General features: G+C 38.6%; 2 protein-coding genes across 2 annotated transcripts; one reads left to right on the top strand and one right to left on the bottom strand.

The window, feature by feature from the left end:
- Positions 1 to 5,286: 5,286 nt before the first annotated feature.
- Positions 5,287 to 6,146, top strand: LOC146711520 (RING finger protein 222-like). The gene is made up of 2 exons (XM_085452963.1): positions 5,287 to 5,850; positions 6,111 to 6,146. Exons 1-2 carry the CDS (start codon positions 5,287 to 5,289, stop codon positions 6,144 to 6,146), a joined length of 600 nt encoding a protein of 199 aa, XP_085309089.1.
- An 8,051-nt stretch (positions 6,147 to 14,197) lies between these two features.
- Positions 14,198 to 17,228, bottom strand: LOC146711519 (RING finger protein 222-like). Its single transcript, XM_085455448.1, has one exon. It carries the CDS (start codon positions 17,086 to 17,088, stop codon positions 16,468 to 16,470), a length of 621 nt encoding a protein of 206 aa, XP_085311574.1. The 5' UTR covers positions 17,089 to 17,228; the 3' UTR covers positions 14,198 to 16,467.
- Positions 17,229 to 27,015: the final 9,787 nt, after the last annotated feature.

Genomic DNA, 27,015 nt, shown 5'->3' with positions numbered 1-27,015 from the left:
TGGCAAAACACAGTTATATTTAAAAGTCGATTCAGGATTTAATGAATTGATATCGCTTTATTCAAGCTACTCACCTCACACTTCCACCTACACTTTCAACTGGACCACGGCCGATCAGAGAGGTCCCGCCCCTTACTATCTCTGATTAGTTTAGTCTGATTTGTTGTTGACCACAGGGAAGGTTGCAGATTTTTTTTTTTTTTTTTGCTACCCGAACAGTTGGTCGCACAGGTGCAACCAAATATGCCACCGTGAGATAAAAAAAAATCAGCACTACTAGGCAAAAGAGGCCTCCACAGATGAGCTGATACGCCGTACACCCCGGAGCACGGTCCTCGGTTATATTGACAGTAGTACAGTTGTCTGTGGTCTGTCTTCCTTGCCTGTTTCCAGTGGAAATATGCGATTCACTTGCAGTAACTGTCTGTTCAGCGCCTTGCTGAGAAATTTCTCTCAGGTGTGGTGACACCCAGTTACCTCCGTGGCACACAGCACCTGTGGAGGCGTGCGGCACTAACTGAAAACAACCCACAGGGAGAAGAAGAGGGGCCTCCTGTGTGTGGCCTTCATCTGCTGCCAGGTTTTCGCCGTCTTCCTTCTGTTCATCATGATTAGTGGGGTGACAGCAGAGAGGACAAACGATGGATCCTTCAGTCTGAGCGACCACCAGTATTTTACTCAGGCAGTCCTGGCAGAGGACATGCCTGCAGACCAATGTGCTTTTTGCAGCCAAAATAGTTTCAAAGCATATGGAGCCCTCCTGTGAGGCCTCGTGTCTGTTTTCCTGTGTCAGTGCCATTTTCCTGTTCTAGAATTTGTAGGTCACTTGTACACTGCAGTGCTCTTCAAGTTCTTCTGTTCTCAGCACAAGACTTTCTGTCCTTTTTTAATTGTATAGGGAGCAGGGGCCTGTACAAAGTGATGGGAAGGGGTGGCACCGACCCCACCCTCAACCACTTTCCCAAATCTGATGTCTTGACTTGGTGACCCACTAAAATTCACTAAAATTTTGAAATCATAAATAACATAATGTTTTGTAATTACATTTTTATCAAATATTTTAAAAAACATTACATATTTAAATGCAGTTTTCCCCTGAAATGCTTGAAAATGGTTCAGTCCAATCCCCAACTCTAAACACAGCTGTATGAGTGTTGTTGAGCCAGTATCTCTGGTAGTGAACCCTCAAAGGTTATCAATGTTGTTTGTACCTGAATGTGTTCGTATTTTAACCCTTTAAGACCTACCATAGAACCAAGTCCGCTAGAGCTTATAGTATATTTTTACATGCTGTGGAGCCATTTTTTGGAGCATTTCAAGTTGCTGTACATCAATACAACTATTATAGCCCAAATTTTAATAATATGTCTGCATTAAGTGCATAGTAATTACATAAATTGCAAAAAAGTGCAATAAACTACAAAAAAATTGAAAATCGTTTTTGATTTTTTAACATATATTTCTAGTTAAAGAAATTTAAGAGGCTTATCCCTCAAAACTGTAAATACAAAAAAGTTGCACAAACTAGTTTCCCACCAAAGGAAATTTATTTTAAGTGTCTTCATAGTTTTATTTTTGAGATACACCAATTTTCATTTACTGCAGGAAAAACGAAAAAATATATTATAGTGCAAATTTGCAAAATAACAGCATATGCATCAAAATAAAATATTTCCAGCAGTGCAATATGAGTCCTCAGCATCCCAGAAACAACACAGAAAGTCATAAAGTCAAACATAACTTTTAAAAACACAAGTATAGGCTCATAAGGCCACGATGGTAAAAAACGACATTTCCGCAAAATGACGTCACTTCCGGTTTCGGGCAGGTCATGCGGTCATGTGATAGTTCACGCTGATGGACGTAGGAAGTGTTACAAACAGCTGATCGGATCGGCAAAGCGTGTTTCTGGAATATTATGTTTTTGTTGCTGCAAGTGCTTTTTATGCAGTTTTTGCAAAGCTATATGTGGAAAGAAACCGTGACCTAGGACAAGCTGATGGCATAAGATGTAAGTACAACTCCTCCGGTTTCATATGCAAAAAAAATTATTGCGCTAGCTTACGTGGTTGCAGTGCTACCGGGATTTAAAAATAGTTACGCAAAATGGAGCGTGTCCGCTCCAACCGGCTTTCAATCAATCAATCCTTTATTTGTCACATGCAAATATAGCAGTCCCTCTGAATATGGATTTGAACAAATGACAGACTGGCTGCCTAGGACTTTAAACAGTAGTCTTTAAAATAAATTCAGCAACTACTAGTGCTATTAATAACAATAATAGTTATAATTATCATTGCCTTTCGGTCATTATTTATGGTTTTCCAAAGCACCATAAGTCACAAAATGCTTAGAATTACATCAAACTGGGTTTTAAATTACTTATATTATTGCTTGATGTCATCACAGTATCATTTGTGTTTGTGTCATCTCATAGATGCAGGGTATCAGGGTATTTGTTTCTTTTCATTGAGTTTCATTAAGTTTCTCATGTTGGGCTGGGACATTAGGCTCCATGGTTTTTGTCCTCCACATGGAGTTGTTTTTCTTTTTTTCTTGTAGTCTGTTAGCCGTCTTCATTTAACCTTTGATTCCAAACTCTTTTTGTTTGTCTTGATTTTTTAACTTGAAACACTGCAAGTGTCTCAGGGGAAAAGCCTAGCTGGACCGGCTGGACAGACAGAATCACATCACATAGAATCACATTAATCCTTCCCAACTGCTTGTCTATGGACTGTGGGAGGAAGCCAGAGTATCCAGAATGAACCTGGTACATGCAAACTCCACACAATGCAGCCATGTGGATTCCAGCCAAGGACTTTCTTGCTGTGCGACAGCAAGACCATTTCCCCCCAAGAAATGTCCCCTTCTACTGCTGTAATCTTATGTTAACTTTCTCAAATAATGCAGGTCAGCACACACATTAGTGCTGGAACTGGACTTACTTGCTTAAGTTTCAGGTTTTACGTGAATAGTGAGGCACAGATCCAAGAGATGGTCATCTGTGAGTCTTAGACCCACCCAGCATTGACATGGATTGTTTTGCTAACCTACAGCAGGTCTATCTGGATACTCAAACATCTTGGTGGAGGTGTGAGAAATGCACTAACTAGAAATGATTGTCCCACTTTTCGTATAGATTTTTTGCTGTTGTTTTCTTTATTTCAATTGAGACATTTTGTCCTAAAATACCTGAGTTTTTATTGTCTTTTCGAGGCAATGTTTATTTTTTTGTTGTTTTTACCTAAATGTACTTTGTGATTCACAAATGTTTTTCATTATGAAGCTAATGGCGGCATTGTCCGTCAGTTAGGTGCAGTTTGGTTTGTGAGTACAGGAGAATTATGCAAAGATTTTACACTCAGTTTCATACACAGTCTGGAAAAACTCTTACTAGCTATTACTGTTTTTCAGTTCTGTGATTCCCTCTACTCTAAATCTGAGTAAGTCCTATTTTTATGGTCGGGTTAGACTTCAGAGTGATAATCCACAGGAACCCACGAATATTAAAGATACTTTGACACTGTTCAGCTGTCGTCATACACATTTTCTAATATAAGTTTTAACATTGCATTCACTTCTAGTGAACTTTTCGCATTTTGTCATTACACCCCACCCCAAGCCCCAGGGTGGAGGCCAGAACCCCTCCTTAAACAGGTGCTGTTTGTTTAAGTCAATCATCTACTCCTTGTGTCCCCTAGAACTTAAACTATTACACATTTACACTCTTGTAAAATAAGAACACTCAGCCACTTAAGGAAAATTTAAGCAAATTGTCTCTGATTTCTTCTTTAGACAAGAAATACTCACACCACCTTTTTTTGGACGACCTCATGCTGGTATGCAGTTGTCTGAATGAAACGAACAACAGAAACAGGGAGGAAAGAGGAAAAGAACATAATAAAAGGACCTGTTTTACAAGTCAGCTTTCCCCCTCCACACCTGAGGGATTACCTCATCACCTGCAGGCTGTGGGCCTGGGTATCAGGGCTGGTGAAAGAATATGATGTAGGTTTCCAGTATGCTTTAAATCAATGCTGGGTGGGTCAAAGACTCCCGACACCCTGACACTGTGATCATTAAAGTGCCTCACCAGTCAGGTAAAACCTGAAACTCCAGTTCCAGCACTAAGGTATACATTGACCAGCACGACTGAGTAATCCAAAAATAACAATTCAACAGTTGTAATAAGAGGCCATGTTTGGGCTCAGAAGCTGACGCTGTACAAGAATAACGGAATGAATGACGATTTTCTATTCAGTGATAAAGATAAACAATATTATCTGACACATTACTTGTTTAACCCTCTGGGGTCCAGGTTTTAATTGGCTGTTTTTCACTACTTTTGATTTTACCTTTGTATTTCTCCTTTAAAAACTATTTACCTTGACTAATTTGACTTTAAAAACCACAAACATGTTTAACGAATCATTTTCATAACTTGAAATATAAATTTACATTTTTTTTTTAAATTTATATTTCTTTTTTTTTAAAAAGTTTTTTTGTACAACAATTTCAAACCACTAAACTTAAAATAAAATTACAGAACAATTAGGTGTCACAATAAGTTGCCACACAAATTATTTGTGCTATTTCAAAAAAGAGTTTGTCGTAAAAACAGAGTTCTTGTGAACGCTGTCCTTAGAAAGTGCAGTTTTTACAGTTATTTCACTAAATGTGACGATAGTATTCAGAAAAATGCATCGCCTACGCTTTTAAATTACATTGGATTAATTAGATTTTATTTAGATTAGATTGGTTTTATGTGGCCTATCAACACAATTATAAACTGTTATATAGTTTGGTGTCTGCACTTTAAATACAAGTTTAACTGAATCTTAAATTGGTCGTGTGATTTGCACATGCTGGCGTTAAATAATCTAGCTAGGCTAGCCCCTTTAGAGGACAATATCAGATACTGGTCATTGAGACTCATACCATTGTGTTTAGAGGTGGGGGTTGGACTGAACCATTTTCAGGAATATCAGGGGGCTAGCTTCTTTTAAAAATTATATTTTTTAAATATATTTTTTATCAGCATAAATGTTGTAAATGCAAAACATTATGCTATTAAATATTTTATGATTTTATTCCATTTTATTTGGACACCTGTGCGAGGCATCCGATTTTTTGGGGGGGTTATGTGTGGGTAGTGCCACCCCGTGCCACAACTTTGTACAGGCCCCTGCTCCACCACACACTTTAAAAGGGCAGAAAGTTCCGTGTTGTGAACAGAAGTTGGAGAACACTACTGTACCAGTAATCAGCTGATTTTACGACGGAATAATGGCACTGGCAGCAGAAAATAGACACGAGGCCCCACAGGAGTGTCCTGTATGCTTTGAAAATGTTCTGCTTGCAAAACGCACTCTGAGCTGCAGGCACGTCTTTTGCCAGGACTGCCTGAGCAAAATAATGGTAGTCGCCCGGAGTCGAGGATCTATCATTTGTCCTCTCTGCCGTCAAGCCACTTATCTTAACAAAGAGAACCCAGCTGACGATACCCTGGCTGCAGATGTGGACACCACACAGGGGGTGGCTCTTCCTCTCCCGATGGGGTATCTTGTGATTGCGGCGAGGGCCTCCATAGACGGTGTGTTGCGTGGAGGAAACTGGATGATGCGTCATTTGAGGACACTTTCTCGCCGAAGCAGCAACCAAACGGTCATCTACAGGAATGGGTCTGAGGTTTTCATAATCAGCGACCACGTGAGACCAACGACATGCAGCGATACTGCTGTCGGAATTCCTGCTGAACCTCCTGATTGTCAGGTCACCAAATCCGTCTGCATTTGCCTGGTAGTGGTGATTTGTTTGATCGCACTGATGTGGCTTCTGGTGTGGCTTCTGGTGAGTCACCTATGAGGATGTGCAGACTCCAACATCCATTCTCAGGACTGACACATTGCCTCACTTTGTGATAACGGTAAGACTTTATTATTTACTATGTTCTGTAGTTTTTTTTCTTCTTTTCCCTGTTGCGTTTGACTTGTTGGGTGTACACAGTTGAAAGGAGAGAGTTAATGAGCTGAGTCAGCTCGTGCTGACTTTAACTTGTAGCTTGTTCTCGTCCCTCAGACATTTTGTTATAACATTGTTTCTGTCTGCAGATGCATCAATCCAGTCTCCTTCCAGAGGACCTGTGAATGGGAAGCCCCACAATGAGCTGCTATCAGGAAAACCGACGATTATTTATTATTATGTTTAATATTTAATATTTTATAGTTTGACTTTTTCCAGTAATGACTGGAAAAATGAAAAAAAATGTTTAGAATGCTTTTTTCATTGTTTTATGAATCGCTGTGGCCAACAAATTATGTTTGAAAACGTCAGAGTCACTTTATAAATACCTATTGCTGCACTTTGTATTTTTATATATTGCTTGTTTATAGTTGATTCAAGAGGCCCACACCTTTTCTACAGTTGGTCAAGATTAAAGATTTTAGAACTCTGGTTTTGTGTGTTGTAATAAATACAAACAATAACTCTTTGCATAAATGGCTTATGCAAAGAAGAAATTACACACACACACTCTAATCAAAGCTGTGTGTGTATCTATACACAACACACACACACACACGCGCGCGCGCGCACACACACACACACACACACACACACACACACACACACACACCTATAGTCAATCATTTTCAGTTTGGTACCCTGCAGTCTTAATCTGATTAACTAGTTGGATTAATTGTAGTGTCTAATAATCACAGATTTAAGAGTTTTATAAGAATTTTTATTTATTTTTAACATCTCCACTATTCTTCATGGCAGTGGTTAAAACTTCAGTCATCACAGCAAACATCACACCTCAAAACCATCTAAGCCACAGCCACCTGTGATGTCTAACTCCTGTTGGGATAGATTATGGATGGCTTTGAGACAACATGATTTGCTGCTATAAGAATAATACTGAATTGGATGCACATAGTTCTGCACCTAGAAAAATGAAGTGTGATCAAATATTTCCAGTAGTAAACAACAAAACTCATGTGCCTACAGAAACAACTCACTCGTATAAGTCTATGGGTAAACTTCCACAGACATCACACATCATGCCCATGATGTATTTGTTAAATCTTCCCATTGTGTTGTTTTGTTGTTTTGGGTTTTTTTGGCTGTTTTTTCTTTGAGCCATTTTAAAGCCACATGGCTGTACTTGTTGAAATGTCCTACAAGCATGTATTTGATCATTTAGGTTTTAAATATAAACATTTTCATCTCAAGCCAGCCTTTTTATGTTTTTTTGCGTTTGTTTGGGGGTTTTTTTTCAGAAAAATGTAACAATTATCTTTTAGACTATATAAAAAGCCACATGCCTTATATGCAAAAGTATATTTACATGAGAAAATTTACACTAAATGAAATCAAATTTGCAAATTTGATGACCTGACAATGGCACATGGCAGGATGAACTATCACACATGAATAACTAAAGATAAAATGACCTAACAACAGGTCATGTTTTACAAGGGGCTCCTGCCTCCACCCTTGGGCTTGGGGGTGGGGTGGAATGTAGGAATGTGAAAGTTTCACTAGCAGTGAATGCAATGCTGGAAATTATCTTGGAAAACTTGCATGAATTTAAGTAACTTGAATGGCTGAGAATCTCCAAAGACATTCACTAAAAACAGTATAATATATATTTATAACAGTATTAGGAAGAGAACATCTTTGGATTGTAAAGCTCTAAGGTTATAAGCAAAGATTTATTTTTTTAATCATAAAAATAACAATTGTTTTTTTTATAACTTTTTATTTATCATTTTACAGTATGGGAATACAAAACTTAAGGTCAGCATGGGAGACATTCACAGTTCCAGTAATAGCATCTACTTACATCATGGTAATATTCATTTATTCAGTGCAAAGGGGAGTACACAACCCATTTTTCCCAGAGCTTCTTAAATTTCTCGAGCTCGAGTCTAAGGACAAAGGTAAGCCTTTCCATTCCAAAAATTTCTTCCACTATCCCACGCCATTGGGCCCGAGTTGGAGGGTCTGCCTTTAGCCACCTACGGGTTATGGCCTTTCTGCAGCCAGCCAAAAGTATTTTCAATAAATAAATATCTTTATGTGGGAGTGCCGTAGGCAGTTTGCCAAGATACAACGTATCAAATGAATAGTCTATTGTAATCCCAATTATTTTGTTTATCTCAAGGGCCACCTCCCCCCAATATGGCTGAATCCTTGGGCAGGCCCAGAAGACATGAAAATGGTATGCCATAGGGGTTCCACAACCTCTCCAACATAGGCCCTGGCTCTGTGAGCCTGTTTGCCGAGCTGTGAGTTTAGGAGTGTTAAAGAATCTCACTACATTCTTCCAACCAAACTCTCTTAAGGACCTTGAATTTGCAGTGGTAGCCTGAGACTCACATATTCCCCACCAGCTGTCCTCCGAAATTCGTGAGCCTGATTCCCTCTCCCATTTATGCTTAATGTACAGCGTAGAGTGATTTTTAGAGGCTTGTATACTACCGAATTTAAGTAACTTGAATGGCTGAGAATCTCCAAAGACATTCACTAAAAACAGTATAATATATATTTATAACAGTATTAGGAAGAGAACATCTTTGGATTGTAAAGCTCTAAGGTTATAAGCAAAGATTTATTTTTTTAATCATAAAAATAACAATTGTAATAAACTAAAAGCACTTGAAAGTCAGAGTGAGTTATGGCTTTAATTGGGATTTTAATTAACATTTTAAAAAGTCAACCAGGTTGGTTACAATTTTAAATGTGCTTTATTTTAATAGAACTAAGATAACCTAAGATAAAAGGTCAGCCCTCTAACCAAATACTACCAGAGATACCTACTCAACAACACTCACACCATTGTGTAAGGTTTGGGGGTTGGTAGGCAGCGGACTAAACTAATTTGAAGTCTGTGAGGAGGGATAACGTCTTACATATATCAAGTGTTTTATATGTTTGATTAGCACAAGTGTTTTAAAAGGAAAACACTGTGTTGTTTAGTATTACATAGTTGTTTTGATTTTTTGAGGGACACCGGGTTAAGACAGTTAGGGGTATACTGAATAACTCCCACCCACAGTGGTACCCCGTACTGAAACTTGATAGAGACCCTTGGTCCTGCACACACAGACTAAAAGGGCAGAGAGATCTTGCTAAGGAAAGAATTCGGGGAGCACTTCACTGTAGCAGCAGCAACCCAAAACTAGTTCTTGGCCATACATCTTCAGCAGAAGCACAACAAACGAGAACAATGGCTGATGAGGCTGCTGATATAGATCAGCTTGAACCACAGCCCAGCCAAATCCACAGTGACTCTCAGTTTACTGGGCTAGACTTTCTCTTGATGCTACTGGAGATTTTGACTATTTTGCTATCAACCATTTGTCTTTCGTTTGATGGATATTTTGGCTGTTTCCGACTTCCAGATATCGAGGCCCCAGAGAGGTTAGCGCAGATTTTGATAATGGTAAGGCTCTTTTATTCATTCATTTTTGTATTTATTTAATCACTACATTTATTGTGCTCTGTATTTTTAAGAACAAAAAAAATTGATGTAACTTAAATAGTGTGGCTGTTTGTCTCAAACATGAAGCAGGGGGGTTTGTTTAGAAATTTCATTCTGGAAGTTAATAAAATAACAGAGCCTTTTATGATGTTTATTAAATGTGAAATTGTAAGTTTTCTTAAGTTGTTTCTGGTTCTTTGTAGATGCATTAATGAAATATCCTGCCAGAGGTCGTGCAGACAAAACAGAAACGTCCACAACAAGCTGCAGCTGCTGATTCTTCAGTATTTGTGCTCCTGACAAGTTTCCAACACACCAGGATATTTTGTGTCTATACGTTTGTATTATAGCCTACAGGCTTCCTCAGTAAGATCTACAATTGCTGACAGTAATTTGTTTCTTAATGTATTAACAAATGGCCTTGTAGTGTAGTGGTTTACACATTGGCAATTTGATTCTGTGAGAACCTTTGGGCTTACATCTGGAAGGGGATGTAGTATAAAAATCTGCCAAATAAAACATCTGGAATGGGCTGTTGTGGTAATCCTTTGTGTACAAGATAGCAGCTGAAACTCATTTACAAGATTGGAAAGTATTACAGTACAGAACCTAATGGAGGCCAGTAATTGTAACTACCCAAGATCCAAGCAGTTGGAGGAGCCCTTGGAAACCTGGAATGAAGAGTTTGTATCTGTTTGCCATTTTTATTTCTAAATAATTGAGATCCAAATAAGTTGCCCGAATAAATCAATTGTGTGACTGTACTTTGATTAAAAGAAATAATTAAATACTGGAGCCTTTCTTTTATCACTCATTCAAAGTTAGGCAAAATGGTTTAGTTCACCTCACACTCCACTAATTTAATCCTAATAATTTCCTTAGGGATTAATAAAGTATGCTGATTCTGATTCTTAAGTATTTTTATTCATCTTAAGGCATGAGAAAAAGATTTTTGAACTTCATTTTTTTAAACATACTTTTCAAAGAGTTTTTTTTTTTTTTTTTACATGTGGACAATTGGCTGACCACTGTGTGTGAAAGGGTTAAAAGTTGTGCTGTGAGATAAGCAGAGCAATTTGAGGAAGCCAACATGTTTATTTATCTTTAGCGAGTTCTAATTAAACACTGTTGGGTAGCATACCGACATAACATATTCATATCTTTGTAATTCCAGTATCAGAAAGAGCATTAGACCACACGAGTATGTCATCCCTAACTCTTGTGTTTGAAACCATCAAAGGTTTCAGCACTGATAGAAAAGCCACTCCTGTCCTTTATGTGGAATATCTGCTCCAAGTGACTCAGGTGCTTCTTGTCTCTTGATGGCTATAATATACCAGCAGTGAGGGCTTACTTTGCTGCAGTATGATGGCTACCAGGATGTTGTAATGAGAGCATTACATTAATGTGTGCCCGGAACACATTCTGAGCACACCATCCTGGCTGTTTTTACCTCTATTACAGTGCAGCATCACTGCATTCAACCTTGTGCTTTGGGTACAGAAACTGGTTCTCTCTTGGTTTGCGGTTTGTTAACATATAATGGTAATGAGCAAAGGTAGATTTTGACTTTCTTATGGTCTCTCTTGAAGCACCAGTGAGTATGACTGAGCCTTACCATTGTCAGTGTGAGCAAACTTGTCTCCATGTTTTGTCTCTGACCCTTGCTGGGCCTATTTTGACACTGTGGGTTTTGACCAGGCAGCAGAGCTTGTCTGCAGATAACAATGTCTTTCGTGCAAAAACAGATTGAAAAACCGATTCTGAGCATACAGGATATTGTGTTCCATAATTTTAAACAGCAATGTTGTCATGTTTATTGTACATGTTCAGTAGCTGGGGAAGAAACATTTACAGCATATTGAACATTCTTGAGTCCCTTTGGCTATCTTCAGTATCAATTGCCTACAGTATTGATACTATTGTCTTCAGCCTTGTACTTGTTTGGGTACAACAACTGGATTTATGTTCTTCTTAAAATTGATCTCAATAATTTAAAAAAATAGAGATCAATAATCAGTCATGGTTGTATCTCTGAAAGCACCAATCATAATTTGGTCTTACTGTTGCTGGTGTGGGCAAATATCTTGTATCTCAAGATCTGTCTTGCGAATGGACACTGGAAGTCTGCAGCCAGGACATCCTCTAAACTGGTTTACCAAAAGCCATGCTAGCACAAAAACTCCTACCACAGAGCGGTTTTACTGCTGAGAGGAACAGAGAATGAGTCAGACATTGTTTTAGCAAAATTACATACAAACTGAATATTGATTCAGCTGGGTGCCATAATCCCAGCAATACAACAAGAATGCGTCTTGGCACCAAAGGAATTTTGATTTGTAGACATGCTTTTGGCTACGATTGTCTTGTCAAAATGCTGGTGGCCATTCATAGTCATGAAGGCATCACAATTATTTGTGCTGTCTGCTAACATCTCATTTTCGAGTGTCAATCATCTTACACACTTGCAATAAATTAAGGTCTACCCAGCACGTGTCGACCTTGACGCATGTTGACTGATGCATTCTGAGCACAGCCAATGCTTGAAACTTTGGCTTGTGTAGTTATTACTGCACAGGGGTGGTAAGTGGCCTCTTTTTACACTCCCTGCTTCCACTGAGTTCAGATGATTTTAGAGGACACATAATGGGTCATCTGGTTGAGAATTTACTTCTGAGTCATGTTTGACATCTAAACAGGAACAACAAATCCAGGCAAATGGAAAAGTAGACTTTCATTACTAAGAAAAATATAACTGTCTTTACTTGATGATTGCTTCAAATGCTTGTGAAATCACAAGTTAACATCATACTACACTGCCCTCTTCTGTTTCAGGAGGATCCTGTCATCTTTAGGACAATGATATCTGAAAAATATCTGAAGGTAGAGTACTTGATGTTTTAAGATGGAGAGTAAGATGGGAGAATCATATCACCAATATAAGTGCACACAAGTATTTGCTATATTTTATGACTACATTAATGTCAAGTTTGTAGTAAAGAGGTTTTGAAAAGATTTGCATCATAAATCATAAACTATAATAAAATAACTTTCTGAGGAATAAATCTGACTCAGTATGCAAAGTTATTTTGTGAAAACATCGTTTAACATGATTGAAGTTAAATTTTATATAACTTCAATCAACCACCTGAAACCTTGCAATTTTTTTTCTATCAAAATTCCTCTTCTGTTCCTGTTGCTCTGTTTTATCTACTCTGTTTACCATACTCATCTTTATATATCTCCATTAGATATCATCCGTTAAATTTTGTACATCAGTGCCAATTTAGGCAGGTTCATTAATGAGTTAAGCTATGCCCTCTACAGGATGTCCCTGGTAGTGACATATTTCTGACACATTTCTTTATGCCAGCGGCCAAGTTAAAAGTATCCCAGTAAATACATTTAACTCTTACTAGTGTTCATATTCTGTGCCTTCACAACATGGTTTGAGTTCATTTTGACCTAGGCTAAAAACTCCCCCTGTCAAATCCCCTCAAATTTTGAGCTACAGATCTGTTTAGGATGTTTATAAAGCCATGTCTGTGTATATAATAAATGGATGATTAAGCTTTAATGGTTTCAAGAGCAGCGGAAATTTTTTTTTAAAGGTTTTACAATCACTTTTAGACAAAGCAACTATTGTCACACAATAATTACTATAATTTTAATCTAACTTATTTAAGAATAAATGGAGGAAAGACCCTGCTGTTATTTAACTAAAAAATCACCTTACCGTGATGTGATGGTGCTAACTACTCTACTACCATACCACCCTTTTTCAGGTCACATCTCTGGGTCAAGACACCCTCCAACCTCTGTATGACCTCTGTTGCATATAAGCAACACTGTTTGTAGATTCACCCATGACCCTTGTAAGACCAGCAGATGTCTCTGCAGGAACCCATTGGAAAAAAAAGTTTCAAGATTCATCTAAAGTCTTAATTTTCTTCATTTAACACTGACTGGATCTGAAAAGCTTTCAAATAGATGCTGGTTAAATTTTTACCAGAATAGTCTCATTTCGGGCTGAAAGAATAACAGAGTTTCTGCTGCTGTCAAATATCAAAACAGGTTAAACCTGACCCAAACACAATGTGTTAACTGTCTTCACTGAGGACAAACTTGCTTGACCAGTATGTGCATGTATGTCATTGACTGACACATATGTGCACTGACATTAATGAATAAATCCACAAACTCAGTAGATGCAACAAATATCTGTGCATAAATTACAGTATATTCTATTGAGTTTTGGGTAAATTCAACTTAATTCAAATCGGTTTTATTTATATAGCCTTGAAAGTTGCCTTGAAACACAGGACTTAGCAGTCCTTTGTCATGGGTCACTCATTTGAGACTAATAAACACCACATTTCAGCTGGGTATGAAGTTTGGAAAGACATTTTGGAAAGAATTAATGACCATTTGATGGTACTGATTGGGAGTGATTGTTAAAATATATACAATCAGTGTAAGTTGAAAATTGTAAATATCAGTGTATCATCATACATTATGTTTTTTGCACAGTTTTGTCATCTAATGCCATCTAACTTTTAAGGTACAGCAGCCTCAAGACCTAATACAGTTAAACATGTAATTAGTTGTCATGAAATTATATATAAGCTATAGATAATAAAATTACTTTTCAAACCAGTCCTAAAAGTGTTTATTCTAAAGTTAGGAGTCTAAAAAATTGGAAGCCAGCCCTCAGAGGTCTTAAAAAAAGCAGTTTTTGATACTTAATTTCGACCTTAGTGTTATTAGCATCAGAAGTGACTGCCTGTTTAATTCATATCCTCTGCCATAAATACACAGCAGTCAGTTCTATTTCATATTTACTTTCAAAGGATTATATTTAAAAATCCAACTTTTCATCAAAAATAACTTAATAGTTTTACGAGACTTGTTTGTGATTTTCAAAAAACATTATTCAGCATTTCGATTTAAAAAAATACTTTTGAATTAAATGTAAGCATCTCTTACTGAATAATTATAGCTAAAAACTTACAAAGCACCATTAGCATGGCAGATATATTTTCCTTATATTGAAACATTGCTACACTTTGTTCATTAAATGCTGCTTTCCTTTTCTACTTAAAAAATACAAATCCTGCATTCAATATATCTGACATAAGATAAATACCTTAAGCACTTGAGATAATATATTTTATGATGGACAGCATATTCAGTATATATTGCAGCTGGATCTAGTTTATATACTGATCTGTGGCTTAGCTACATTCACACAGCAAAATGTACATATCTCAAAATAAGGTATCAAAGCTTTTCAATACTTGAGTACAGTGTACATTGTTTCTCTCTAATATACCCACTTCATACCAGCAAAGCATGTAGAATCCTATTTCAATTAAAATGTTTGTACCTCCATCTGTTACTGAGGAGGAAAGAAAGCCCCATAATGTTTTTCCTGACGAGCTAATATGTTCAATTTACATCTGAAAGGTCTGAGAATGGCAGTGCTTTATATTGTGCATTTTGTTAGTCGCACTGAGAAGTAACTGTGTTGTATCCGTTTGATGATTGACTGGACTGACTTAAGATTTAATGATTTTCTTTCTTAAGTTTGTATCAAGTGCTTCAGGTTCAATGACCTTCGACCCCTTGCAGTAAAAGCAGAGAGAAAAATACATAAAAAAAAATTTCCTAGCCATACGTAATGTAAATAAATATAGTTATCAGCCTGTGTTGTTAGACTGATTGCATGTTTACTTGTGTCATTAGCCAATATTGTAGCTCAGAACATTCAAAGATGTTTCTACAATAATCATATAACAGATGCTGCAGTTTCACTTTGATAATCTTTGATAATTAAAGAGAAAAAGACATATATAGACAGTTCTCCTCTCAAATGGTTTAATTTATGTAAATATTCTATGTCTAAAAACACACACAGTATGAACATGTTCACTTTTTGCTGTCAATAATTCGAGGCTATTTCTCTTGTGCTCTTGTATCATCACAAATGTATTCTCAATGTGGGGCCATCTATCAATATGGAATCCAGTAACAGGGTATATTATCTAAAAGATAAACTAATACTTTTTAATATTACCATTATGGAGACAAATATATCTGAAAGGAAGAACCCTCTGCAGGTTGCAACTTGTAGGACTGGCTCAGCAAGACAACCAACCCAGAGACTGACAGAAACTAGGAGTGTACGGGTTTCCCAGTATGGTGGTGATAACTGCACAGCACACTGTCAAAATGAGTCTTTGCATTTGTCATGAGGCTCCACCTGCACTGCCATATACAAGTGTTTTAACAGTTTGCTCAAACGTTTAATGTTAAACTTAGTGTATATTTTTAATATATCATTTGCAAGTATGTGTGTTTTTTAAGTTCTATCATCTCATTTTGTCTGCAAAAATAAATAAACCAAGGTCAAGTTCATATTAAATGTACCATTTTGACTTTGTTTTTTGGGCAAATGCAGACAAACTAAACAATCCTGAGATCGGGGTTGAATGTGCAGCTTGGCTTTGCGCACAAAGGTATTTGCTCCTGCTTGGAAACAGGGTGTTGAACAACAAACAGGGTAACACAACTAAAGTTAGCAGCTCTAACAGCAAAGTGATTGTTTTCTTCACCTTTTTAACAGTTCAATTACGTTACTGTGTCCACTTTTATTGGATTTACTATCTATGGGCTGTGATATGTGGTTCTCCAGCAGGTTGAACACGTCAGACAAGATTGCAGAACAAAAGGTTTTACTGTTTGAGGCTTCCTAAGATAAACACTTGCTTGGCGATTCTCAGTAAAGGACAAGTCACGTGTATAAACTTTTCCAAAGAATCAAGGAAGGAAACTGATAACATCTTAAAAATCCTCACTCCAACTAAAGCACATCACTCCATTTTCAGTAATTCTGGACACTGAATACAGCCAATCGCGTGTCTTTCTTTAAATGTCAGTAAATTACTCAATTCTTTGACCGAGGGATGCGGATCGCTGGGCTACATCAGTACAATCCAGGGAAAAACCGAAGCTGTCACTGCGAGTAAAACAAACAAAGACAGCAGGCAGAACAACCATCCCGTTGTCGTGCAAATCCTACGCCTGCGCTGGGGGCGAGCCACAGATATTACAACACCGGGCGCATCTCCTTCAGTCATGGGTCGCCCTTGGGCGCTTATGATGAATATCTGGGATCCCTTTTGGCAGGGGCTGATCCGCTTCTGTCGGCGAGCTCGCTGAGAAAAGCCTCTAAAGCAGCGAGTGATACAGTAAACTTCACTCCGTAAACTGTCTCCTGAGGCGCGCCGTGCGCTCTGCTGCTGTCCCACCGGCAAAGGGAGAGGCACCTTCAGGGTCTGCCGCTCTTTCGGATCATTATCGGCTTCGAGTGAGTTCAGCGCTTCATTTTGTTTTTCGATGAATGTAAGATGTCGGCAGATCGAGCAAACGATCGTGTTTCTGATATTTCCATCGCTGTTGATGGTCACCAGCGTTTTGACGAGACAATCGTGGCAGAAAACATGTCCGCAGCTCAAAGTTCGTTCGGTCCCAGAAAGATACTCGTAACATACCGGGCATTCTGGTCCGTCGTCCTGGCTTTCGTCCTTATAGAGTGCCATACTTCCAGTGTGAACTTAATACAGAGAGCATGAAAAGATAGACTTTGTTTACCCGTTGAGGGAAAGCTCCAAGTTCTTTCTCTTCGATACAACTCTCTTACTTTTAACTGTGGGTGGAGCAGAGGCGTGCATAAACGTGTGGCACAGGGTGGCAGTAATCCTTGAATGGTCTTACCTCCTGGGTAGGTCTTACTTTCAAACTTGTCCTGCCTTTCTCCAAAACTTAATTAGCTCTGACTGGATCTATTCTCTCAAGAATATTTTTTTTCATTTTCATTGTTCAATGATAAAAGCATCAAGATATTTCATCATAGTTTTTGCGCAATCGTTTTTATTTGATTATCATGTTGTTTTTGTCAGGTTGTTTGCAAAAACTATGCAAGGAAAGTTACTGGTTAACAAAATTAGTACACAGCAAATTCAAAAGTGTTAAATGTATTGGTGTTAGTAGTCTTCTTGCAAAAGTAGAGTTAATTTTACTCTAAGTAGAGTCACATTCTTTTAATGTAACTCTGAGGTGTAAAATGATAGTAGTTAAAACCGAGTGTTAAAAATTAGTGTTTCTATGTCAAATCTGGAGGTGTTAAAATGGAAACATTAACTCTTGACCTCTTAACTCCGAACTCCTAGAGGGGCTATGACCAGAGGTGGGTCGAGTATCCAAAAATTGTACTCAAGTAAGAGTAGCATTACTTTAAAATATTATTACCCAAGTAAAAGTGAAAAGTAGTCGTCAAAAAAGTTACTCGAGTAAGAGTAAAAAAGTACTTGGTGAAAAGACTACTCAAGTAGCGAGTAACTGTTTGAAATGTCCGATTTATTTTATAAATAAATGCTATCAGACAAACAAAATAAATATACAAATTTTAGTATTTTCAAAAGGAATATATGTAAAAAGATCCACAAAATAAGGCACAACAATTCTAATTTCAAGATTTCAGATTTTCACAACATTTTTCAAACAGGCTTTTTTCACCAATACCTACAGTAAGTAATATATAAACAGTGCAAACAATTTCCAGTGACAAGATATGCTGTAAACTTTAGATTCATTTTTGCTCCAAATGGCACAGCAGCTTCAGAGAAAACAGAACGAGGCATCTTCAACATATGTACATACAAGGCAGCTCAGTTTACCATAAATTGTATAAGTGTGCATTTTTTTCTGCATATTTAGCAAAAATGTGCCCTTTCTTCACTCGGTGAGGTGATGGTTAAGCTTCAGCAGCAGTTTGCTCTCAAGGTGCATACACATAAGGTAAATGTACACCAATATTCCAATGACAGGTGTGTGATTCATATCGAAGTTATGTGTGGATTAGTGTACAATGATAGAAATTTAGTATGTTTTTAGAGGCCCGTGTGCAGTGTTGGTGCCCAGTCTGGAATTGTTACATCCATTTCACATGCTGGTTTGCCTGCAATAATGTATATAAAATGTATATAAAAATTGGTGTATTTCAAAAATAAAACTATGAAGATATTCAAAATAAATTTCCTGTGGTGGGAAACTATTTTGTGCAACTTTTTTGTATTTACAGTTTTGAGGCATAAGCCTCTTAAATTTCTCTAACTAGAAATATATGTTAAAAAATCAAAAGCGATTTTCTTTTTTTTCTTTTTTTTTTTAGCTTATTGCACTTTTTTGCAATTTATGTAATTACTATGCACTTAATGCATACATATTATTAAAATTTGGGCTATAATGGTTGTATTGATAGCAACTTGGAATGCTCCCACAAATGGCACTACAACATGTAAAAATATAATATAAGCTCTAAGGTTCACAGGAACAGTTTAATTAGACACACGTTTAGCATTTTTCTTTATATTCTTGTTTCCATCACTGACTAGGGATGGGTATCGTTTAGGTTTTATCCGATACCGGTGCCAAACCGGTACTTTTGAAACGGTGCCGGTGCTTAAACGGTGCTTAAACCGGTGCTTAAAGAATGGAGAACACAAAATTGGTCCAAAAACCTCTCATGTTCAGCTGTTTTTTTTGTAAAAAGATAACAATGTTAGCCTTTTCTGCAGCTATAGGGGATTTATGGCATCACTCTTGGCTGGAAGCAGTGCTTAAACAATGGAAAAAACACAAACTTTGTCCAAAAACCTCTCATGTTTAACTGTTTTCCACTTTTTCTTGGCCTTTTTGGCCAGGGTGAAGGGAGTATCTGCCATCAAACAAGAAGACAGCCACATGTAGCTATGATGATGTTTGCTAGTTCACCTTACATACATTAATGTAATAACGTGGTTAGCCTACTCAATGTAAATTACACACGAACAACATTAAGCTACTCATGCAGAGAAGAATGGCTGCTGCTGCCATCATCATCCGTCATCATTTCTGCTACACTGGCAGGGCTAGGGGCCAGGCCTCTCCTCTTCGTGTTTTTGGGGGATGTTGCTAACTCCGGGTCCGATAACAGGCAACCCACCCGCAGTAGATGCGCTCGGTGTGAGGTCTCACAGCAAGCTATCAAATACGGCGCATTTCTCGGCTTTTAAAAAAAACGCTATGCATCGCCAGGTGTTTCATCAGATTTGAGGTGTTACCTCCTTTGACAGTATTACCTTAAATCACTTGTTGCAGGCTGCTGAGTTTGCATATTTTGCTGTGAAGTACAGCCAGACTTTTGACCGCTTTGCCTTGGTCATTTTTAATCTGTAGCTCTGCTCTAAAAGAACGTACGTACCTGGCCCCGCCTGCTATCCTCGGAAACGTAAAATGATTGGCTAGAATCTAAAGTGTATCACAGCTCAGGAAAAAAAAGCACCGAAATGTGCGCTGCTTTTCGGTCTGGTTACTACCGTTTATGTCAGAAGTGGTACTGGTACCCATTCCTATCACTGACATGTTCAATATGATTACTATCAAAGGAGAAAATAAACCCTGTGTAGTTTAAAAAAAACTTTAATTTAATCAAACTGAAATGTTGCCGAACTCTGATGGACATGTCTTTTAATCTTGTCAACAAAATCCGTAATCATCTAAAGCTGCCATTTATCATCTTGTAAAATGTTCCCTCTGCTGCTGTTGCACATCTCCCCCGACACTCTCTTCTTCACCTGTCATGTGCAGCTGGTCCAACCCCTGCATGCCTCCTTAAACTGGTGTGTTTAAATCTCTTTACCTCTGTTGTGAACTTTACACAAAGTTTGTGGTAACAAAATCAAACTGATGAAGATCTCCTTTGAAAAACACACACTCACGAGACAAAATAAAACCAGACTTCTCAAAGTAAAAGCAGAGACCTCAAAGCTGGTAGTACAAAACACAGTGACAACGTGCGTATTAGATACCCTCACTCCAAAAGCATAAATATAAAAAAAATGAATCTCCAAGAATATCACCCTAAAAAATGGCACTGAGGGGGGTGTTACAGTGGAAAAAAAGCAGCCATATTTTCATCAGAAAATGCTGAATTTTAGTAAAAACAATGCTCTGCAGTTTGATACTGTCATTACAGACAAAGCGGATGTTTAAAGCATTTGGACGCACATTTGAAATGCCATAAGTCTCCTTATCAGCTGGAAATATTAAAGCCATAAAATGACTTTTGAGAGTGGATAAAAACTATTGAACAACAGCAATGTTGAGCCTGTTCCAAAATTTGAATGTACATGTGTTGAAGGTGCGACTCTTGTTGAATTATTAAACATATTTTTCTTCAATCTTTCGAGCCATAAAAAAAACAAAACAACTTTTAATTTTCTTCTGCTTGAGTCTCAGCCTCGGGTAGCTCTACTTATCATTGATGAGTCAGTTGTCTGTTTGTGTTACTTTTTTCAAGGAACAGTCACCCTTACCAACATTATTGTGGATGTACTGTGGAAAGTTTAACCTTACATACTGTTACACCCCGGCCTAGGCAACCGGCGTGCAACACAGGAAAAATAAAAATAAGGAAAAAAAAACAAAACAAAAACTACTACGGGTCTCCACAAAAAAATCCCAAAACGAAAGTATCGACAACTACTTACATCAAAGCAAAATAAGACATTTATTTACATCAAAACCCCAAACTATTTACAACCGGGGGGGAAGATCGCAACCCTCACAAACTGAAACACAAGGCTTAAATACATAGAGGGAGCAATCAGGGAATGGACCACAGGAGGGAAACACAGCTGGGGCAAATCAGACCTGACGAGACAAAAAAAGGTGACCTGAACACACTGAGATACAACAGACCTTCAAAGTAAAACAGGAAACATAACAGTCATGCCTAAAACAAAACACTGACAACACCGAATCGTAACAATACATAGATCTGACAGTACAGGTTCTGAGGTAACTATTTACAAAATGTATCCTATCCAAAAGTTCTTTGCAATGTTACATTGAGAAACATTATCCTTAACATATTTGACCCGCATAAAGTACTATGGCCATCACGCTGTCATTTAGAACTGTTTAAATAACTCGTGTCTTAAGTCATCCCATCATACAGAAAATAAAATAGCCGCATGGTTCACTTTTACATCACAAAATGTTAGAAATATAAGCCATTCATAACAACCTGAAAGGTTGGGAGTTTAAAATGCAAACCAATGGAAGCAGAAGTAGAAGACCATAATGTCACAGAGCACACGATGTCTCTTATTGTGTAGACATTTATAAATAAGAGCTTAATAAAGACGCTTCATTTCTTAAGAAATATGCAGGTGGAGTGGTCTTTATCAAAAGTAGAAGTCACGTCTGTGGCTATGCCATTGTACACCACAACTTTAAAAATCTTTAGTGTGTGAGGCTGTGCAAATAAAGGGTGACTTGCCCTTCTTGAACCTGCTGTTGTGTTGCTTTTTGAGTGTTTGAACCCAGCGTGTGACAAACCATCTGTTGGGGATTGTGGATTTGACACCTTAGCATTGTGAAAGTGGGGAAATACGCTTCAGGCTGAGCATAATAAAAACGCAGTCATTCATCTTCCAACTGTATCTTTCTGTTCTGACTTCAGAGTCCTTGTTTGTTTACTGAGTCGTACTTTGGGAGTCATACTGTTGTGATGCTGGGGAGAAAAGGGTAAGGTGTGAGAGGCTAAACCATTACACACAAAACTTCAAAAATCTAAAGAGTGTGTGAGACTGCTAGCTGTGTTGTCCAGCAATAAACTTATCTACAATGTGTTAGTGACTTGTACTTCTGTCCCATTAAGCAACGGTTTAACAAATTTCACTGCAAACTATAAAAGGAATCTGGATCTGTCAAATCTGTCAACTTTGAGTAGAGTTCTGTTATTTTGACCTCTTTTATGGGCCCAAGATTTTGATTCTTTTTGCATGATTTAACCAATTATGTTTTTTGGGTTAAATAAAAAAACATTTTTTTGGACTTTAACCTGTGCCTAAGTTTCCTTCACTGCTCGGTCCATCACACATAATGTGCATGAACTTAAAATCTTTAGAGTTTCATACTTATAAAGTATAGAAAAGAATACATTTATTCCAATGTATGAAATACACTTCTTGTAAAACAAAAAAAGTTGATTCAAAATGCATTTAAAAAAAAAGAAGCTCCTGCCATCACCTTTCTCCTGTACACACACACACACACACACACACACACACACACACACACACACACACACACACACACACAAAAAGTGCCACATTAAAAACAAATCAGCAGATCCACAAATTATGGATACAGACTCTTTTCAGCTATAGAGGTAAAGGCATACTTCATGCACTTATCAGCTTACAGTTTAAAGGCTTGCATTACAGTGCATTGGTGCACACTTAGGCATCTTTTATTTAACATGGTTATACCATTGTGAATTTTGCTATATAAATATGCTCAAGAGTCTATCATATGTGTGACATCCAGCTAAAAATCGAAAATATATATTTTTAAATCAGTAACTTTGCAAATTTAGAGGAAATGTTTTTGGACAACAAATGAGTCGCCTTTAAAACAGGGTTTGAATAATTAGCGCTGACAGACAGACATACTTACCGTGTGAAAGGACCGCGGATGTCTTGGAGCAGAGAAGCACGCTGTATTGTTCCTTCTCTCTTATGCATAAGCAACGCCAGCCTGTCAGAAACGCTCTGTGCGGGCAAAGCTGGTTCCAACGCACGTCGAGGCATCAACTGGCCTTTCTGCCGGCTGGCTGGTCCCTCAGCTTTCATGCTGGCAAAACTTGCAAGTCCTAGTCTGACTCTTCACTGCTCGCAAAGAATTAACAATTAAAGAAAGTGATCCAACACGAAACTCAAATCAAACAGCGCAGTCGGAATTGTCCACAACCACGCTCAGTTTCACAAATAAACAAAAAACTTGCACCAGCCATAGACACAGGAGGGAAAACTGAAAACTTCCCAGAAACTGACATTGTAATAAATTAATCACGCTAAAGTCACCTCTACGCCTTTTTGGATAGGTCCAGAGCCTTTATACATAGCATATGCCAAGCAGACTTAGTGCGAGATAAATAATGTGTAGCCTTAGAATTTAACATTTACAGTATAAAGAGACACACAGGTCAGTACCTTCGCCATTGTCTCTAAACATTGAGATCCATTAAAAAAAACAATCAGTTTTATCAACAGAGGACCCATGAAACGAGCAAAGCTGACAGTTCTGAAGAGCACGGTGCATGCTCTCATTTCACAAGTTGGCCTACATTTTCCAGAAAGACCACACAGTTAAAACCTGTAAAAATACTGAATTAAGAGTTTTGCACTATGTTTCACCAAATTAAAAACAAATCCTGCAAAGCTGCTTCTAACACAAACATTTATCTTTCAGATCAGTGTCTAAAAAGCACCAAGCGCTGGAGCTTGCTGCTACTGGCGGATATTTTACCTGGATCTTTGTTTAAAAATGTCTTTCAGTCTATTGGTCCCTGTGTGCTCACAATCATCAATACCTCACTGGTTTCTGGTCAGGTCCCTGTTTATTGTAAGAATGCTGTTATTCACCCACTGTTAAAAAAAAACCTAAGCTTGATGCTTCTCTTCTCAGTAGCTACAGACCGATTTCAAAATTACCGTTCATTGCTAAGATTTTAGAAAAGGTTGTGGCTAAGCAGCTTATAGCTGTTCTAGATGAATACAGCATTCTGGATAAATTCCAATCTGGCTTTCGTAGAGCTCACTCTACTGAAACTACACTTCTTAGAGTCTCCAACGACATTTTGATGAGATGTGATGGAGGAGAATGCTCCGTTCTGTTGATGTTGGACCTGACCTCTGCCTTTGATACTGTGGACCATCATATTCTGCTAGATAGGCTGAGACACTGGGTGGGTATATCAGGGGCTGCTTTGGACTGGTTTGAATCCTATTTGCATGAACGATCCTTTTCTGTGGCTACCTCTAAGTACAGTTCCTCTTCTACTTTTCTTGCCTATGGTGTGCCACAAGGTTCAGTTTTGGGGCCTTTATTGTTCTTGCTGTATTTACTTCCTCTTCAACACTTATTGAGCACTTTTAAGGACATTTCGTATCACTGCTATGCAGATGATATTCAGTTATATATCTCCTTTAAGCCCCATGATGTTTCCAAGCTACAGATTTTGCATAAGTGCATAGACTCCATTAGAGGTTGGATGGCTGGAAACTTTCTTCAACTAAATGAGGAGAAGACTGAAGTGTCATGCCAGGGTGTCTCCCTCCGAGTTGGCATCTCCACCCCTGGGAGGGGCCTCAGTGTTCTGCTGATTGCTCACACCTGTGGGTAATTAAGCCGGGGACTCATAAGGCCAGCGCACTCAACCTCTCTTTGCCAGATTCTCAGCTAACCCTAGTTAGTGCAGGCCACCACTGTGATGTTGCACACACTTTGTAAACTACCTTGTCTCATTGTGTGTTTCTCTCACAGCCACGCACCAAGTTGCCAGTAGTGATGTGCAATACCACTGATTTCCTTTCCGATCCGATACCAAGTAAAATTCAGGGTGGTATCGACGATACTGATCCGATACCGATACTTTGTACAAAAACTTATTTTATTTATTGTATCTCAAATTTAAGTGTCATAATGATTAAAGGACAACAGATTACTTGTTCTTATCACTTAATAATGCAGAGTTCATCATATAGAAATAAAAAAACTGACGTTGTGCGCTATTTGAACACCTTGCCTGCCTGCAGCACTAAAGGACTCCATGACAGACGTCTGTCTCGCCCTAGCAGCACCTGTCCCTCTCCTCCTCTTCAGTTCGCCTCAACATACGCTCGTCATATTCTGTGATATGATTTACTCTGAGGTGTTTGACAAGGTTAGTGGTGTTGCCACAACACCTCACTTTTTTGCCACATGTATCGCAAACCAGCTCAGCTGTTTGTGGAGGTAAAATACGTCCGCACATGACTCAAATTACGCTCAGCCATTGTTGTGAGTGCGCACGCCAAGGGGCTGCAGACATTTATGCAGCCGTATTTCGCACATGACTATGAAAGGCGGAAGAGGAAGTAGTTCCTTCGAATGTAGACAATCTGAATGATATAGTTACTTTCCACTGTGTTCATGTTAATGGTAAACTACAAATTTACCCTAAATTACTAAAATATCGATATTTTAATGTGAGAATCGATTCTAAAACATAAATGACTGGTATCGGAGGAATCGATATTTCAGGATCGAGCCGCACATCACTAGTTGCCAGACACAAATCTCCGCCGAAGAGCTCCAATCCGGACGCTGGACCACCTGACAGTCCCACGGGCTGTTCACCCGACTCACCTGCCTGCCTCCCTGCCTCAACGCCAGGAATTTCGGACCACTCACCCGGACCACCCACCCCTCCACGCCACTACAGACCACCCGCGGCAAGTACGCAGTGCTAAGGAAAATTCAGAACGAACAGCTTGCCCATATTCCTCCTGAACCATACCTGAGCGTCTGTACTCTATTTACAGGAACTGCTGTTTCCACTGACCAACACCAGATTGCTTACTTAGCCCAGGCTGCTTAAAACCCTTTTGGTTTAGTTGTGGCATTTTGCACTTGTTAAACACACATTCCAGTTTCCTGTTTATGAACACTAACTGAGAAAATAAACGTTGTCTCTAAAACTACTTATGTGCTGTTCGGCGTCCAGCATTTGAGTCCTTTCTCTTTTGAGGCGGCCTCGGCCGTGATATGAAGTCCTTGTTTGTGCTCCTAAAAATTTTGTACCTAGTGTTATGGAAAACTTGGGTCCACTTGCTACATTTGCCAAACTGTCTATCAGGAACCTTGGTGTTGCTATTGACTCAGCTCTGACTTTGGATGCCCATGTAAAATCTCTGGTTCGCTCCTGTTTTTATCACTTGAGAAACATTGCTACGCTGAGTCCCATTGTATCGCGCTTCGAATTAGAAATTGTCATTCATGCATTTGTTTCATCTCGTCTGGATAATTGTAATTCTTTGTTTACTTATGTAAAGCAGGGGTCGGCAACCCTAGGCACGCGTGCCACAGTTGGCACGCAAAGGGTTAACTGATGGCACGACCATAGCTGGACTGGCCATCGGGCATTTGCTCGGTTTTCCTTTGTAACGGTATAAACAATGAAAGGTGGTGGATTGGCCAGATGCTGGTCGGTGTGTAAAAATTAGGGCTGGGCGATATATCGAGTTTTTAAAAAATATCGATATATTTTCATACGAGATATAAGATGTGACAATATCCTTTATATCGACATAGTCTATGTTACGTTATAATTATACTTGTGAAGCCACAAGTTTGCCTCTCTTTCGTCCACTTTTGTCTCTAAGCAACGTTACTCGGCCTCGCCTCTCCTTGACTGAATACAACTCCCCCTCCCCCATAGCTTCACCTGCAGGCAGCGACCAGATGGACACGGCAAATCTCCGTTAGCGAGTTGTGGGGCTGGACGGCGTCAACGTGTTAGCGAGCTAACCGCGCTAACCACGCTAACGACATGCAGCCCACAGGGGCTGCACGGCCTAAAATCCTTTCATTTTCTC

This window comes from Copadichromis virginalis, linkage group LG4 (assembly GCF_057382275.1).
Source record: "Copadichromis virginalis isolate Kocher_CV1m ecotype Utaka linkage group LG4, C_Virginalis_male_GT1.1, whole genome shotgun sequence".
NCBI classification, from domain to species: Eukaryota; Metazoa; Chordata; class Actinopteri; order Cichliformes; family Cichlidae; genus Copadichromis; species Copadichromis virginalis.
Note: the sequence above shows the minus strand (reverse complement) of the source record. Positions and strands in the feature narration are given on the sequence as shown.

Coding starts and splice junctions, on each gene's coding strand:
- LOC146711520 (XM_085452963.1), top strand. CDS start 5,287: ATGGCACTGGCAGCAGAAAATAGACACGAGGCCCCACAGGAGTGTCCT. Junction 5,851..6,110: donor GGCTTCTGGTGTGGCTTCTG/GTGAGTCACCTA, acceptor TTCTGTCTGCAG/ATGCATCAATCCAGTCTCCT.
- LOC146711519 (XM_085455448.1), bottom strand. CDS start 17,088: ATGGCACTCTATAAGGACGAAAGCCAGGACGACGGACCAGAATGCCCG.